Source organism: Oncorhynchus clarkii, chromosome 18 (genome assembly GCF_045791955.1).
Source record: "Oncorhynchus clarkii lewisi isolate Uvic-CL-2024 chromosome 18, UVic_Ocla_1.0, whole genome shotgun sequence".
NCBI classification, from domain to species: Eukaryota; Metazoa; Chordata; class Actinopteri; order Salmoniformes; family Salmonidae; genus Oncorhynchus; species Oncorhynchus clarkii.
In genome coordinates, this window is record NC_092164.1 from 65098287 (window position 1) to 65113989 (window position 15703).

The 15703-nt window shown below is 44.1% G+C and overlaps 1 protein-coding gene across 2 annotated transcripts; it reads right to left on the minus strand.

The window, feature by feature from the left end:
• Positions 1-348: 348 nt before the first annotated feature.
• Positions 349-3018, minus strand: LOC139372770 (neurensin 1-like). 2 transcript variants are annotated; one of them, XM_071112569.1, is made up of 4 exons: positions 2735-3018; positions 1389-1468; positions 1140-1301; positions 349-897 (listed from the first exon to the last, which is right to left on the minus strand). In XM_071112569.1, exons 2-4 carry the CDS (start codon positions 1452-1454, stop codon positions 472-474), a joined length of 654 nt encoding a protein of 217 aa, XP_070968670.1. In that variant the 5' UTR covers positions 1455-1468; positions 2735-3018; the 3' UTR covers positions 349-471. The 2 variants fall into 2 exon arrangements, with proteins under 2 accessions (XP_070968670.1, XP_070968671.1); XM_071112570.1 differs by lacking the exon at positions 2735-3018 and adding an exon at positions 2462-2567.
• Positions 3019-15703: the final 12685 nt, after the last annotated feature.

Below are 15703 nucleotides of genomic sequence, written 5' to 3' on the forward strand. Positions count from 1 at the left end.
AATCCAAAGAACAAATGTATGAGAGTTGTACCAAATCACTCCTTATCAAGACCACCATTCAAATAGCTTATAGACTTTTCAACATATGTGACCATTATTCAAATAGCTTATAGACTTTTCAACATATGTGACCATTATTTATATAGCTTATAGACTTTTCAACATGTGACCATTATTCAAATAGCTTATAGACTTTTCAACATATGTGACCATTATTTATATAGCTTATAGACTTTTCAACATATGTGACCATTATTCAAATAGCTTATAGACTTTTCAACATATGTGACCGTTATTCAAATAGCTTATAGACTTTTCAACATATGTGACCGTTATTCAAATAGCTTATAGACTTTTCAACATGTGACCATTATTCAAATAGCTTATAGACTTTTCAACATATGCGATTTGACTAAATTCAGCTCATTTTAAAAGAGGACACATGTGCACCACATAAAGACCTTTTAAAACCTATGGGGATTCTCTTCCTGATGGCTGGACCGTTTCTACTTTGGTCAGGGTGGCAGGCACCTTCCCCTCCCCTGCTCCAGGGGCCTTCATAACAGCCGTCCCCATCTCCCCCTGTCCTCCTCCCTGTGCCCCCCCCTCTATCCCTCCCTTCTTCTCTCTCTCTCTCCGATATAGCCTCTCTTTCAATCGGCTCCTGGAGAAGGACCAGAAAAGGAGGCCCGCCACGGTCAGACCCGTTCCCAGGCAGGTGAGACCGATCCCGGCCGCCACGCAGTGATGCAGACCCCTGTTAAAACTGACAGCCTGGGTGTCTATGAAGAGGAGGTCCCCCTCCCCGAAGGACTCGATCCTGGTGGGGCCGGAGTAACCCACGGACAGACTGACCAGACCAGAGGTCACCATCAGGAGACCAAGGGCCAGAGAGACCTGAGAGAGAGAGAGGGAGAGAGAGAGAGAGAGGGGGAGTAGAGAGAGAGGGGGAGTAGAGAGAGAGAGAGATAAAAGTGAGTGAGTTACGAAGGGACCGGAAAGGAAGATAGGGAAACAGAGAGTGACCAGATGAGGTAGAGAAAGAGGGTAGAGACAGAGGGTAGAGAAATAGGGTAGAGACAGAGAGAGACAGAGAGAGAGAGATAAGGTCAGTCAATGACAGTGCATTAGTTGTCTACCTTCCAGAGTGCTGAGCTCCACCTCAGGGGCGATCTCAAGGTCTGGACGTCCCCCACTCCCTCAGGGTCTCTCTCCCACCCTGATGCAGTGCTGCACCCCTCATAGAAATGGTGCAGGTAGGAACGCACCCCAAACTGCAGACAGGCACAGCTAGAACCTACCTGTGGGAGGGAACCATAGAGGGAACCAAATAATAAATACCAGTGTATAAATGTTCAAACTAAGAAAGCAGATTAGTAAGATCTCACCTCACAGCCTGAGGACCCTGCCCCACATCCAGACCCTGAGTTACAGGCCTCAGAGCACGACGCCATCACACCTCATACACCTGGAGAGACACACATATAAATATTAAAAACATTCCACCCATGAGGCCACTAGAGTGAGTTTTGGTCATTTTACTGCAGGAAAGATATTTCAAAAGTTCATAAGAAAAACATGAAATCTTAATCATATTGTTGGGGAGTTGCACCTACTAATTATCTTATGAACTTCTTATTGTTTTTCTTAAAGAAGCTTCCTAAGTTTTTGCATTAGAAGTGTTTTGTGAAACGGGGCCCTGTTGCTTCAGTATTCCCTGGGTGTCTCCTTCGCCTCAGTTTCATCAAGCAACGTTAGAAGGATAGAGCTCTGTCTGTGTAGGATGATGCCATGACGCCAAGGCCCAGGGGTTGATAGCCACCCACAGATGAGTCACTCACACGCACACACACACACACACACACTGAGTCTATAAGGAGCTATTCTCTTGTTACTTGAATAGCTTTAGTGAGAACAGAAATGGCTACACTAGAGATTTACTCATAACACTTGACAAGATGCGCTGTGTGCAACACTGTCAAATAACTAGCTTATCTATTATAATCACTGAACTGAGGTGCATGATGTGTCAAGAATAGAGAGAGACTTGCGACACAACATATTAAATGTATCACATTTAGATACCCGACTGGTTCTCGTCAGCTAATTCCTCAGCTTCTTTTTTACACATTGTTTGTTCAGATTAAAGACGGCAAGACTAAATGTCGGTAAATTGATCGATTTTGCAGCAGTGAATTAGTTTTCGATTGCGGTGCTGAAAACAGACCGAACTCTCCCCACAGCGGTAGACAGAAGATAATGTAGGTAGACAGAAGATAATGTAGGTAGACAGAAGATAATGTAGTGTCTCAACTCTTTCCCCCAATCCTCATTGTCCAATTACGTGCTACAAAATGCCGCTTTCACAACTCCAGAGAAACTCTTTGCAAAACATGTATTTTATTAGCATGAACGTGAGCCTCTTCATTAGAGGCTGTTTAGGCTCATTTTCTGATCTTACCTTGTCCGGAGTGCTCGCTTCCGCGCCACGGTCTTACTCGAGTCTTATTGCAGAACGAGCTCTCAGAACCAGTGAATCTACACTTGACATCAACACTCAATTTGCAATAAAGAGCCTGTGCGCAGGTGCACAGCTCCAACACATTTGTTATCAGAGGAACCCGGTTGTCACTAGTTACCAACAACCATGGCTACACGCTGCCTATTTCTTCAATTGATCTGTTTCCTTCAATAGCCTAGATTTTCAATAATGAGATTTCCTCCTAAAACTTACCTCGACACTCCGGCAGTGCCTTTCAGTGACCGTGCCTGTAGCACATGGAGTTGGGCAGTGATGGTTTCGTGGAAATCAAATTACAAAGGGGAGTTGAGTTCCACAGGCTGTATCGAATATCAAACTCCAAACCGTCAAGTGTCGAGACAAGTCTACTGACCACAGAGTGAATAACTTACTATTTTGGAGGGGCAGGTTTCTACACATTCGTTTCCGTAGGCTATTCAGTTCTGTAATTCAACACGTCCTATGCAATGGGTAATAAGATGTGATGGGGAGTGAAGTCGAACACAAACTCTCTCACGCACACTGAGTCACATCCTGATTATGTGGGTTATGTACATATTTCATTTGGTCCTGGCCATGTATAATTCATACGGTATGTAATATCCTAAACCAGTGACACAACACGTCCCGCAGGAAAACAACAACAAAACATCACCCGTGCTTCCCAAATGACAGTATATTCCCTACGTAGTGCACTACGGAATAGGGTGCCGGTTGGGATATAGACCCTCCTTTAGGGAAACGAAATAAAAGGAGAATAAGGGAATCTTGGTTACCGGATTGTTTCTGCATTCAACAAATTCAACTCTTCATTGTCATGCCAAGCCAAACACATTTTTATTTCTTTCTTTATCTAACTGTTTATTCAGTTGATTATTGGTCTCGATCACAACTGTACTAATGAGTTTTCAAGGTGCTACACATAGGATTATTTTGAATTTTTGCATTGTAATTTCAGAAAATGTCGCTAATATACCTCTAATAGTGGAATGATGAGCGTTTCACTCACAGTGTTGTGATTGGCTGTGATGCTCGCCTATTGATTTCCCCTGCCTGAGCGACATCTGTTGTCGAACTGAGAAAGCTGTTCTGACTTTGTGGGCGTGTTCAATTTCAGCTTTTTTTGTGAGAAAACGAGCACTGAATAGTGTAGTAAAACCATTGTACCATCTAAATTGCTGTGAAACATCTTTTCAGTAACAACAAATATTGTTTTTACAGCTTTGAAGCTGATGGACTAAAATCTAAAGTTGTTTTCTCACGTAAACTGAAATTGAGAAACAGTGTAGAATAAAAAATCCTATGTGAAGCACCTTTAAAATCGTGTGATCGTTGTGACTCAAGACCATCTGATCCCACTGGTAGTGAACACAGTGTACCCATATCAGATAGTAGGATATTTACAGAGGGAACACAGTGTACCCATATCAGATAGTAGGATATTTACAGAGGGAACACAGTGTACTCCTATCAGATAGTAGGATATTTACAGAGGGAACACAGTGTACTCCTAGTATTGATTTTAGTAATGAACATTGTCAGTGAGTATGTCACCAAGGGGACACAACACATCTCCCTCACATCTCTCTCTCTCTCCCTCACATCTCTCTCTCTCTCTCTCTCCCTCACATCTCTCTCTCTCTCTCTCTCCCTCACATCTCTCTCTCTCTCTCCCCCTCACATCTCTCCCTCTCTCTCTCTCTCCCTCACATCTCTCCCTCTCTCTCCCTCACATCTCCCTCTCTCTCTCCCTCACATCTCTCTCTCTCTCTCTCTCTCTCTCTCTCTCTCTCTCTCAACAATAAAGTCTCCTGTTATATGACCATATTATGGCCTGCTGCTCTGGGTGTGTATTTTCTACAGACAGTGGCTGTCACCAATCACCCCACACAGACAGGCCAACCACTGAGGCTCTGTGTAGGGACTGCAGAGTTAATCCATTCCGTCATTATGGAAGGAAGAAGCTACCGAGGCAGAACCACTATCATTACAGTTTCTCACTCTTTCTCCTCTCCCCCCTGCTCTCTCTCCTCACTCTCTCTCTCAAATCAATTTAAATTCAATTTAAGGGCTTTATTGGCATGGGAAACATTGCCAAAGCAAGTGAAATAGATAATAATAAAATAGCAGATTAACAGTAAACATTAAACTCACAAAAGTTCCAAAAGTTAACAACATTTCCAATGTCATACCACGTCTATATATACAGTGTTGTAACGATGTGCAAATAGTTAAAGTACACATAGGCTGTATTTACAATGGTGTTTGTTCTTCACTGGTTGCGCTTTTCTCGTGGCAACAGGTCACAAATCTTGCTGCTGTGATGTCACACTGTGGAATTTCACCCAGTAGATATGGGAGTTTATCAAAATTGGATTTGTTTTTCGAATTCTTGGTAGATCTGTGTAATCTGAAGGAAATACGCATCTCTAATATGGTCATACATTTGGCAGGAGGTTAGAAAGTGCAGCTCAGTTTCCACCTCATTTTGTGGGCAGTGAGCACATAGCCTGTCTTCTCTTGAGAGCCATGTCTGCCTACGGTGGCCTTTCTCAATAGCAAGGCTATGCTCACTGAGTCTGTACATAGTCAAAGCTTTCCTTAAGTTTGGGTCAGTCACAGTGAACAGGTATTCTGCCAATGTGTACTCTCTGTTTAGGCCCAAATAGCATTCTAGGTTTTTGTAAATTCTTTCCAATGTGTCAAGTATTATCTTTTTGTTTTCTCGTGATTTGGTTGGGTCTAATTGTGTTGCTGTCCTGGGGCTCTGTGGGGTGTGTTTGTGATTGTGAACAGAGCCCCAGGACCAGCTTGCTTAGGGGACTCTTCTCCAGGTTCATCTCTCTGTAGGTGATGGCTTTGTTATGGAAGGTTTGGGAATCGCTTCCTTTTAGGTGGTTGTAGATTTTAACGTCTCTTTTCTGGATTTTGATCATTAGCGGGTCTCGGCCTAATTCTACTCTGCAGGCATTATTTGGTGTTTTACACAGAGGATATTTATGTCACGACTTCCGCCGAAGGTGGCTCCTCTCCATGTTCAGGCGGTGCTCGGCGCCTGTCGTCGCCAGTCTAATAGCTTCCACCGAAGGTGGCTCCTCTCCCTGTTCAGGCGCCGCTCGTCGTCGCCAGTCTAATAGCTTCCACTGAAGGTGGCTCCTCTCCCTGTTCAGGCGGTGCTCGGCGTCGCCAGTCTAATAGCTTCCATCGAAGGTGGCTCCTCTCCCTGTTCAGGCGGTGCTCGGCGCTCGTCGTCGCCGGTCTAATAGCTTCCACCGATCCTTTTTTCCTTTCATTTGGTTATGTCTGTCTTATGTGTCACCTGTGTTCTATTTTGGATAATTAGTGGGGGTATTTAAATCTCGCCATTTCTTCTGGGTTTTGTGTGGGGTTGTTTCGTTTGCTGTCGTTCAGTTCTGGGTTGCGTTTTTAGGTTCTGTTGTACAGGTGGTTTGAGGCTACTGTGTTAGTCCTGTTTTTCCTGTTCTTTGGACCTTGTTTATTAAACGCCCCTTTTCGGAAACTTGCTTTCTCCTGCGCCTGACTCCACACGCACATCTCTTTTTGGAGATATCTGACAATTTTGGGGTGCTTGTTCCCATTTTGAGAATTCCAGGTTGGTGAGCGGACCCCAGACCTCACAGGGCAATGGGTTCTATATCTGATTCTAGTATTTTTAGCCAAATCCTAATTGGTTTGTCAAATTTTATGTTCCTTTTGAGGGCATAGAAGGACCTTCCTGCCTTGTCTCTCAGATCGTTCACGGCTTTGCGGAAGTTACCTGTGGTGCTGATGTTTAGGCCGAGGTATGTATCGTTTTTTTGTGAGCTCTAGGGCAACGATGTCTAGATGGAATTTGTATTTGTGGTTCTGTCAACTGGACCTTTTTTGGAACACCATTATTTTTGTCTCACTGATATTTGCTGTCAGGGCCCGTGACTGATATAATCTGTGCAGAAGATCTAGGTGTTGCTGTAGGCCCTTCTTGGTTAGGGATAGAAGCATCAGATCATTAGCAAACAGTAGACATTTGACTTCAGATTCTAGTAGGGTGAGGCCAGGTGCTGCAGACTGTTCTAGTGCCCTCGCCAATTCGTTGATATATATGTTGAAGAGGGTGGGGCTTAAGCTGCATCCCTGTCTCACCCCCTGACCCTGTGGAAAGAAATGTGTGTTTTTTGCCAATTTTAACTGCACACTTGTTGTTTGTGTACATGGATTTTATAATGTCGTATGTTTTTCCCCTAACACTACTTTCCATGAATTTGTATACTAGGCCCTCATGCCAAATTGAGTCGAAAGCATTTTTGAAATCAACAAAGCATGAGAAGACATTGCCTTTGTTTTGGTTTGTTTGTTTGCCAATTAGAGTGTCCAGAGTGAATAGGTGGTCTGTCGTATGGTAATTTGGTAAAAGGTACATTTGACATTGGCTCAGTACATTGTTTTTGTTGAGGAAATGTACGAGTCTGCTGTTAATGATAATGCGGAGGATTTTCCCAAGGTTGCTATTGACGCATATTCCACGGTAGTTATGGAGGTCAGATTTGTCTCCACTTTTGTGGACTGGGGTGATCGGTCCTTGGTTCCAAATATTGGGGAATATTGTAGAGCTGAGGATAATGTTAAAGAGTTTAAGTATAGTCATTTGGAATGTGTGGTCTGTATATTTTATCATTTAATTTAGGATATCATCAACCCCACAGGCCTTTCTGGGTTGGAGGGTTTGTGGAGGGTTTTTGGAGGGTTTGTATTTTGTCCTTCCTTTCGTTCAATGTAATTGGAGAATCCAGTGGGTTCTGGAAGTCTTTAATAAGTGATTCTAAGATTTATATTTTATCATGTATATGTTTTTGCTGTTTGGTCGTTGTTACAGAGACACAAATATTGGAGAAGTGGTTTATCCATACATCTTTGTTTTGGATAGATAACTCTGTGTTGTTGTTTGTTTTCCAATTTTCCCAGAAGTGATTAGATTCTGTGGATTCTTCAGTTACATTGAGCTGATTTCAAATGTGCTGCTGCTCCTTCTTTCACCGTAGTGTATTTCTCTATTGTTTTAGTGATTCACCATAGTGAAGGCGTAGACTCAGGTTTTCTGGGTCTCTATGTTTTAGGTTGGATAGATTTCCCCATTTTATTTCTTAGGTTTTTGTATTCTTCATCAAACCATTTGTCGTTGTTGTTAATTTTCTTAGGTTGTCTGCTTGAAATGTTTAGATTTGATAGGGAAGCTGAGAGGTCAAATATACAGTACCTGACAAAAGTTTGGACACAACTACTCATTCAAGGGTTTTTCTTTATTTGTACTGTTTTCTACATTGTACAATAATAGTGAAGACATCATAACTATGAAATAACAAATATGGAATCATGTGGTAACCAAAGAAATGTTAAACAAATCAAAATATATTTTAGATTTGAGATCCTTGAAAGTAGCCACTCTTTAACTTGATGACAGCTTTGCACACTCTTGGCATTCTCTCAACCAGCTTCACCTGGAATGTTTTTCCAACAGTCTCGACGTAGTTCCCACATAAGCTGAGCACATGATGGCTGCTTTTCCTTCACTCTGCGAAACAACTCATTCCAGACCATCTCAATTGGTTTTGATGTCGGGTGTTTGTGGAGGCCAGGTCATCTGATGCAGCACTCCATCACTCTCTTTCTTGGTCAAATAGCCCTTACACAGCCTGGAGGTGTGTTGGGTCATTGTCCTGTTGAAAGACAAATGATAGTCCCACTAAGCGTGAACCAAATTGGATGGCGAATTGCTGCAGAATGCTGTGGTAGCTATGCTGGTTAAGTGTGCCTTAAATTCTAAATAAAATACAGACAGTGTCAACAGCATAGCACCCCAACACCATCACACATCCTCTTCCGTGCTTCAAGATGGGAACCAGACATGCGGAGATCATCCATTCACATACTCTGTGTCTCATAAAGACACGGCGGTTGGAATCAGAAATCTCACATTTGGACTCATCAGAACAAAGGACAGATTTACACAGGTCTAATGTCCATTGCTCGTGTTTCTTGGCCCAAGCAAGTCTCTTCTTTTTATTGGTGTCCTTCAGTAGTGGTTTCTTTGCAGTAATCAGCCCATGAAAGCCTGATTCACGCAGTCTCCTCTGAACAGTTGATGTTGAGATGTGTCTGTTAGTTGAGCTCTGTGAAGCATTTATTTGGGCTACAATTTCTGAGATTGGTAACTCTAATGAACTTATCCTCTGCAGCAGAGGTAACTCTGGTCCTCACTTTCCTGTGGCAGGTCCTCATGAGAGCCAGTTTCATCATAGTGCTTGATGGTTTTTGTGACTCCACTTGAAGAAACTTTCAAAGTTCTTGAAATTTTACCGGATAGATTGACATTTGTGTCTTAAAGTAATGATGGACTGCTGTTTCTCTTTGCTCATTTGAACTGTTCTTGCCATAATATGGACTTGGTCTTTTACCAAATAGGGCTATCTTCTGTATACCCCCCTACCTCGTCACAACACAACTGATTAGCTCAAATGCATTAACAAGGAAAGAAATTCCACACATTTTAACAAGGCAGACCTGTTCATTGAAATGTATTCCAGGTGACTAACTCATGAAGCTGGTTGAGAGAAAGCCAAGCGTGTGCAAAGCTGTCATCAAGTTAAAGAGTGGCTACTTTGAAGAATCTCAAATATATTTTTATTTGTTTAACTCTTTTTGGGTTACTACGTGATTCCATATGTGTTATTTCATAGTTTTGATGTCTTCACTATTATTCCTCAATGTAAAAAATAGTAAAAATAAAGAAAAACCCTGGAACTGTCACGGATCCCTCCGGAACTTTCATCACGCATGTGCTCTCTTCCCTATTTCCACTGATTAGTACTTGTATAAGTGTGCCCTTTTGTTTCCATTGGGCTGTCCATTATTGTTACAATGTCCGCTGGTGCATGTGATTAACTGTGCTCTCTGTGTTTTGGCTTTCGTTCCATTGAGGGTTAATTTTACTTTATTTTTGAATTTTTTTTTATTTCACCTTTATTTAACCAGGTAGGCTAGTTGAGAACACCTTTATTTAACCAGGTAGGCTAGTTGAGAACACCTTTATTTAACCAGGTAGACTAGTTGAGAACACCTTTATTTAACCAGGTAGGCAAGTTGAGAACACCTTTATTTAACCAGGTAGACTAGTTGAGAACACCTTTATTTAACCAGGTAGGCAAGTTGAGAACAAGTTCTCATTTACAATTGCGACCTGGCCAAGATAAAGCAAAGCAGTTCGACACATACAACGACACAGAGTTACACATGGAGTAAAACAAACATACAGTCAATAATACAGTATAAACAATATACGATGTGAGCAAATGAGGTGAGATAAGGGAGGTAAAGGCAAAAAGGCCATGGTGGCAAAGTAAATACAATATAGCAAGTAAAACACTGGAATGGTAGATTTGCAATGGGAGAATGTGCAAAGTAGAAATAAAAATAATGGGGTGCAAAGGAGCAAAATAAATAAATTAAATTAAATACAGTAGGGAAAGAGGCAGTTGTTTGGGCTAAATTATATGTGGGCTATGTACAGGTGCAGTAATCTGTGAGCTGCTCTGACAGTTGGTGCTTAAAGCTAGTGAGGGAGATAAGTGTTTCCAGTTTCAGAGATTTTTGTAGTTCGTTCCAGTCATTGGCAGCAGAGAACTGGAAGGAGAGGCGGCCAAAGAAAGAATTGGTTTTGGGGGTGACTAGAGAGATATACCTGCTGGAGCGTGTGCTACAGGTGGGAGATGCAATGGTGACCAGCGAGCTGAGATAAGGGGGGACTTTACCTAGCAGGGTCTTGTAGATGACATGGAGCCAGTGGGTTTGGCGACGAGTATGAAGCGAGGGCCAGCCAACGAGAGCGTACAGGTCGCAATGGTGGGTAGTATATGGGGCTTTGGTGACAAAACGGATTGCACTGTGATAGACTGCATCCAATTTGTTGAGTAGGGTATTGGAGGCTATTTTGTAAATGACATCGCCAAAGTCGAGGATTGGTAGGATGGTCAGTTTTACAAGGGTATGTTTGGCAGCATGAGTGAAGGATGCTTTGTTGCGAAATAGGAAGCCAATTCTAGATTTAACTTTGGATTGGAGATGTTTGATATGGGTCTGGAAGGAGAGTTTACAGTCTAACCAGACACCTAAGTATTTGTAGTTGTCCACGTATTCTAAGTCAGAGCCGTCCAGAGTAGTAATGTTGGACAGGCGGGTAGGTACAGGTAGCGATCGGTTGAAGAGCATGCATTTAGTTTTACTTGTCTTTAAGAGCAATTGGAGGCCACGGAAGGAGAGTTGTATGGCATTGAAGCTTGCCTGGAGGGTTGTTAACACAGTGTCCAAAGAAGGACCAGAAGTATACAGAATGGTGTTGTCTGCGTAGAGGTGGATCAGAGACTCACCAGCAGCAAGAGCGACCTCATTGATGTATACAGAGAAGAGAGTCGGTCCAAGAATTGAACCCTGTGGCACCCCCATAGAGACTGCCAGAGGTCCGGACAGCAGACCCTCCGATTTGACACACTGAACTCTATCTGAGAAGTAGTTGGTGAACCAGGCGAGGCAATCATTTGAGAAACCAAGGCTGTCGAGTCTGCCGATGAGGATGTGATGATTGACAGAGTCGAAAGCATTGGCCAGATCAATGAATACGGCTGCACAGTAATGTTTCTTATCGATGGCGGTTAAGATATAATTTAGGACCTTGAGCGTGGCTGAGGTGCACCCATGACCAGCTCTGAAACCAGATTGCATAGCAGAGAAGGTATGGTGAGATTTGAAATGGTCGGTAATCTGTTTGTTGACTTGGCTTTCGAAGACCTTAGAAAGGCATGGTAGGATAGATATAGGTCTGTAGCAGTTTGGGTCAAGAGTGTCACCCCCTTTGAAGAGGGGGATAATCATTGTGCGTGCGTTATTTATTCGAGGTACTCCTCACTCTTTGTTTTGGGTTTCTATCCTGTGTTTTGTTATGTGTTTGTTTGGTCGTCTTCCCTTAATAGGGCTTAAAAAAAACTATTACGCATTCCTGCTCCTGTCTCCCGAATCATTCATGCCAATGTGACAGGAACGAGTAGGTGTGTCCAAATTTGTGGTACTGTACTTTTTAGGTTTTATACTGCTAAGTTTACACGTTCACTATCACAGTCAAGCATTTTGTCCAGGAAATTGTCTAGAAGGGATTGAATTTGTTGTTGTCTAATTGTTTTTTGGAAGATTTACACACTACTTTCCTTCCAGCTATAGCATTTCTTAATATTATTCAGTTTCTTTGTATTTGATGCCTCATGGTTGATTATTGCTCTGTTCAAGTAGACTGTGATTTTGCTGTAAACTGAAAGGGGTGTCAGTGGACTGACTGTGAACACTCTGAGAGACTCTGGGTTGAGGTCAGTGATAAAGTAATCTACCGTACTACTGCCAAGGGATGAGCTGTAGGTGTACCTACCGTAAGAGTCCCCTCGAAGCCTACCGTTGACTATGTACAGACCCAGCGTCTGACAGAGCTGCAGGAGTTGTGACCCATTTTTGTTGGTTATGTTGTCGTAGTTGTGTCTAGGGGGGCATATGGGGGAAGGAATGCTGTCACCTCCAGGTAGGTGTTTGTCCCCTGTGTGCTGCGGGTGTCAGGTTCTTGTCCAGTTCTGGTATTTAGGTCGCCACAGACTAGTACATGTCCCTGGGCCTGGAAATTGTTCATCTCCCCCTCTATGTTTTTCAGTTGTGATGATTTCCTTATTAATTTCTAGCCAGATGTAAAATGTTTCTGTTTTGACTAATTTAATAGAGTGGGTTAGGTCTTCTCTGTACCGAATTAGCATACCCCCTGAGTCTCTTCCCTGTTTACACCTGGTAGTTTGGTGGATGGGACTACCAGCGCTCTGTAACCTAGTGGGCAACCAGTGGGGCCATCTCCTTTATCTTCTTTGGGCTCATTGGGACGCTAGCGTCCCACCTTGACAACATACTGTTGTCGATATTACAATAGTAGTAATAATAAACATCCATGAAAATAAAAATGTTATACATAGGTTAAAAGATGAACTTCTTGATAATCCAGCTGTTTTTTCAGATTTCTAAAAGACTTAATGACGAAAGCATACCATGCGATTGTCTGAGGACAGCGCCCCGCATACAAAAGCATACAAACATTTCCCAACCAAGCAGAGGCGTCACGAAAGTAAGAAATAGCGATAAAATAAATAACTTACCTTTGAAGATCTTCCTCTGTTGGCAATCCAAAGGGTCCCAGCTACACAATAAATTGTCATTTTGTTCGATAAAATCCCTCTTTATATCTCAAAAACTCAGTTTTGTTGGCACGTTTTGTTCAGTAATCCACTGGCTCAAAGGCAGTCCAAACATGCAGACTAATACATCCTAAAAGTACCGGTAAAGTTCGTCGAAACATGTCGACGGGGGGGGGGGGGGGGTGTAATAGTGGGGGTTTGAACTGTTGCTCTGCTCACGGCCTGGGCATATGTCCTGCTGTCATGTTGAGGCCCTTGCCACAGGTGCGGGGTCTTGGGGTGGGCAGATAGGGCATATATCTAGAATGGGGAGGTCTATAAAGGGTGTGGCCAGGGTTTGCTTGGGGTGGTCTTAGCTGGTTGGGTGTGGCTGGTGATGCTGTGGTCTGGGTGTAGGTCCTCCTGGCATGGGTTCTCTCGGTGCAGGTCCTTCAGTAGGGGGTCTTGCAGGTCTGGGAGGGGTGACGTCCTTCAGGGTCCTGGCAAAGGTTGGGATTGCTGCCTTGTAGAGAGAGCAGAATCATCATGTTGTTCTAGAATCCCTCAGAGCCCTATAGCACAGGCTGTTCAAGTCCAGGGTGGAGTGGTGGGCCAGGTAGAGATTAGGGATTGAGGCACAGTCTCGCAAAATATGCTTACATTCACCAGCTGCATGGTGGCAAGGTGAAAGTATTTTCCTGGTAGCAGGGTGGAGATAACAACTTGTGCGTTGGAGAAAGTGGAAGTTGTTGTTGTTGTGCTGGTCAGTTTTGTGGGTTTGTTCTGTCTGGAGTTTGTGGACGAGCTCTCTGAGCACCATGTCTTTCTACAGCTCTGTGAATGTATCCCTCTCAATGATGGAGGAGCAGTTGTGGGACCTGGGTGTGTTCAGTGCTGGGGGACGGGGGACGGGGGATGGGGGGCACGGGGGGACGGGGGGGACAGGGGGATGGGGGGACGGGGGGACGGGGGGGACGGGGGACCGGAGACTATCCTTGTCTACAGGACAGTTTGAAGAGGTGAGATCAGACTCACTCAGGATGGAGGAGTTGTCACAGAGAAAGAGCTTTTTCCTGATGTGCTCTCTGTCTCTCTCTCTCTCTCTCTCTCTCTCTCTCTCTCTCTCTCTCCCCTCTCTCCCTCTCACACACACACACTCATCCCCCCACCCCCCACTGCTCCCTGGCGTAACATGAGGAGTTCAGTTCACAAAGTCAATAGACTCGTCTTCAGGATCAGCAGATGGCGCTTGGTCGGCGAGGCGAGAGATCGTGGCACCTCACGCAGAGCGATGGATCATGGCACATCAAGATGAATAATGCAGCTGCATGTTGACAAGCTGAGAGAAACCCAGAGAGAGATAATGGTGTATAAAGACCTCATATACCACAGAGCAGTAGCTCTTATGTATGTTATAGGGGTGGTGATGTCATTATGTATGTTATTGGGGTGGTGATGTCATTATGTATGTTATAGGGGTGGTGATGTCATTATGTATGTTATAGGGGTGGTGATGTCATTATGTATGTTATAGGGGTGGTGATGTCATTATGTATGTTATAGAGGGGGTGATGTCATTATGTATGTTATAGGGGTGGTGATGTCATTATGTATGTTATAGGGGTGGTGATGTCATTATGTATGTTATAGGGGGGGTGATGTCATTATGTATGTTATAGGGATGGTGATGTCATTATGTATGTTATAGGGGTGGTGATGTCATTATGTATGTTAAAGGGGTTGGTGATGTCATTATGTACCTAGAGAGGAACCAGGCTATGAGGGGTGGCCAGTCCTCTTCTGGCTGTGTCGGGTGGAGATTATAACAGAACATGGCCAAGATGTTAAAATGTTCATAAATGACCAGCATGGTCTAATAATAATAATCACAGTAGTTGTCGAGTGTGCAGCAAGTCAGCACATCAGGAGTAAATGTCAGTTGGCTTTTCATAGCCGATCATTAAGAGTATCTCTACCGCTCCTGCTGTCTCTAGAGAGTTGAAAACAGCAGGTCTGGGACAGGTTGCATATCCGGTGAACAGGTCAGGGTTCCATAGCCGCAGGCAGAACAGTTGAAACTGGAGCAGCAGCACGGCCAGGTGGACTGGGGACAGCAAGGTGTCATCATGCCAGGTGGTCCTGAGGCATGGTCCTAGGGCTCAGGTCCTCAGAGAGAGAGAAAGAAAGAGAGAAAGAATTAGAGAGAGCATACTTAAATTCACACAGGACACCAGATAAGACAGGAGAAGTACTCCAGATATAACAAACTGACCCTGGCCCCCCGACACATAAACTACTGCAGCATAAATACTGGAGGCTGAGACAGGAGGGGTCAGGAGACACTGTGGCCCCATCCGAGGACAGCCACGGACAGGGCCAAACAGGAAGGATATAACCCCACCCACTTTGCCAAAGCACAGCCCCCACACCCCTACAGGAGTATCTTCAACCACCAACTTACCATCCTGAGACAAGGCCGAGTATAGCCCACAAAGATCTCCGCCACGGCACAGGGAGACAACCCAGACAGGTAGATCACGTCAGTGATTCAACCCACTCAAGTGACGCACCCCTCCTAGGGACGGCATGGAAGAGCACCAGTAAGCCAGTGACTCAGCCCCTGTAATAGGGTTAGAGGCAGAGAATCCCAGTGGAGAGAGGGGAACCGGCCAGGCAGAGACAGCAAGGGTGGTTCTTTGCTCCAGAGCCTTTCCGTTCACCTTCACACTCCTGGGCCAGACTACACTCAATCATATGACCCACTGAAGAGATGAGTCTTCAGTAAAGACTTAAAGGTTGAGACCGAGTCTGCGTCTCTCACATGGGTAGGCAGACCATTCCATAACAATGGAGCTCTATAGGAGAAAGCCCTGCCTCCAGCTGTTTGCTTAGAAATTCTATGGACAATTAGGAGGCATGCGTCTTGTGACCGTAG

What these genes read in the sequence shown, in the direction of transcription:
- LOC139372770 (XM_071112569.1), bottom strand. Translation starts at nt 1,454, where the DNA reads ATGGCGTCGTGCTCTGAGGCCTGTAACTCAGGGTCTGGATGTGGGGCA. An exon ending in CAGGGTCCTCAGGCTGTGAG is followed by an intron (nt 1,302 to 1,388) that starts GTGAGATCTTAC and finishes TCCCTCCCACAG; the next exon opens with GTAGGTTCTAGCTGTGCCTG. An exon ending in GGAGCTCAGCACTCTGGAAG is followed by an intron (nt 898 to 1,139) that starts GTAGACAACTAA and finishes TCTCTCTCTCAG; the next exon opens with GTCTCTCTGGCCCTTGGTCT.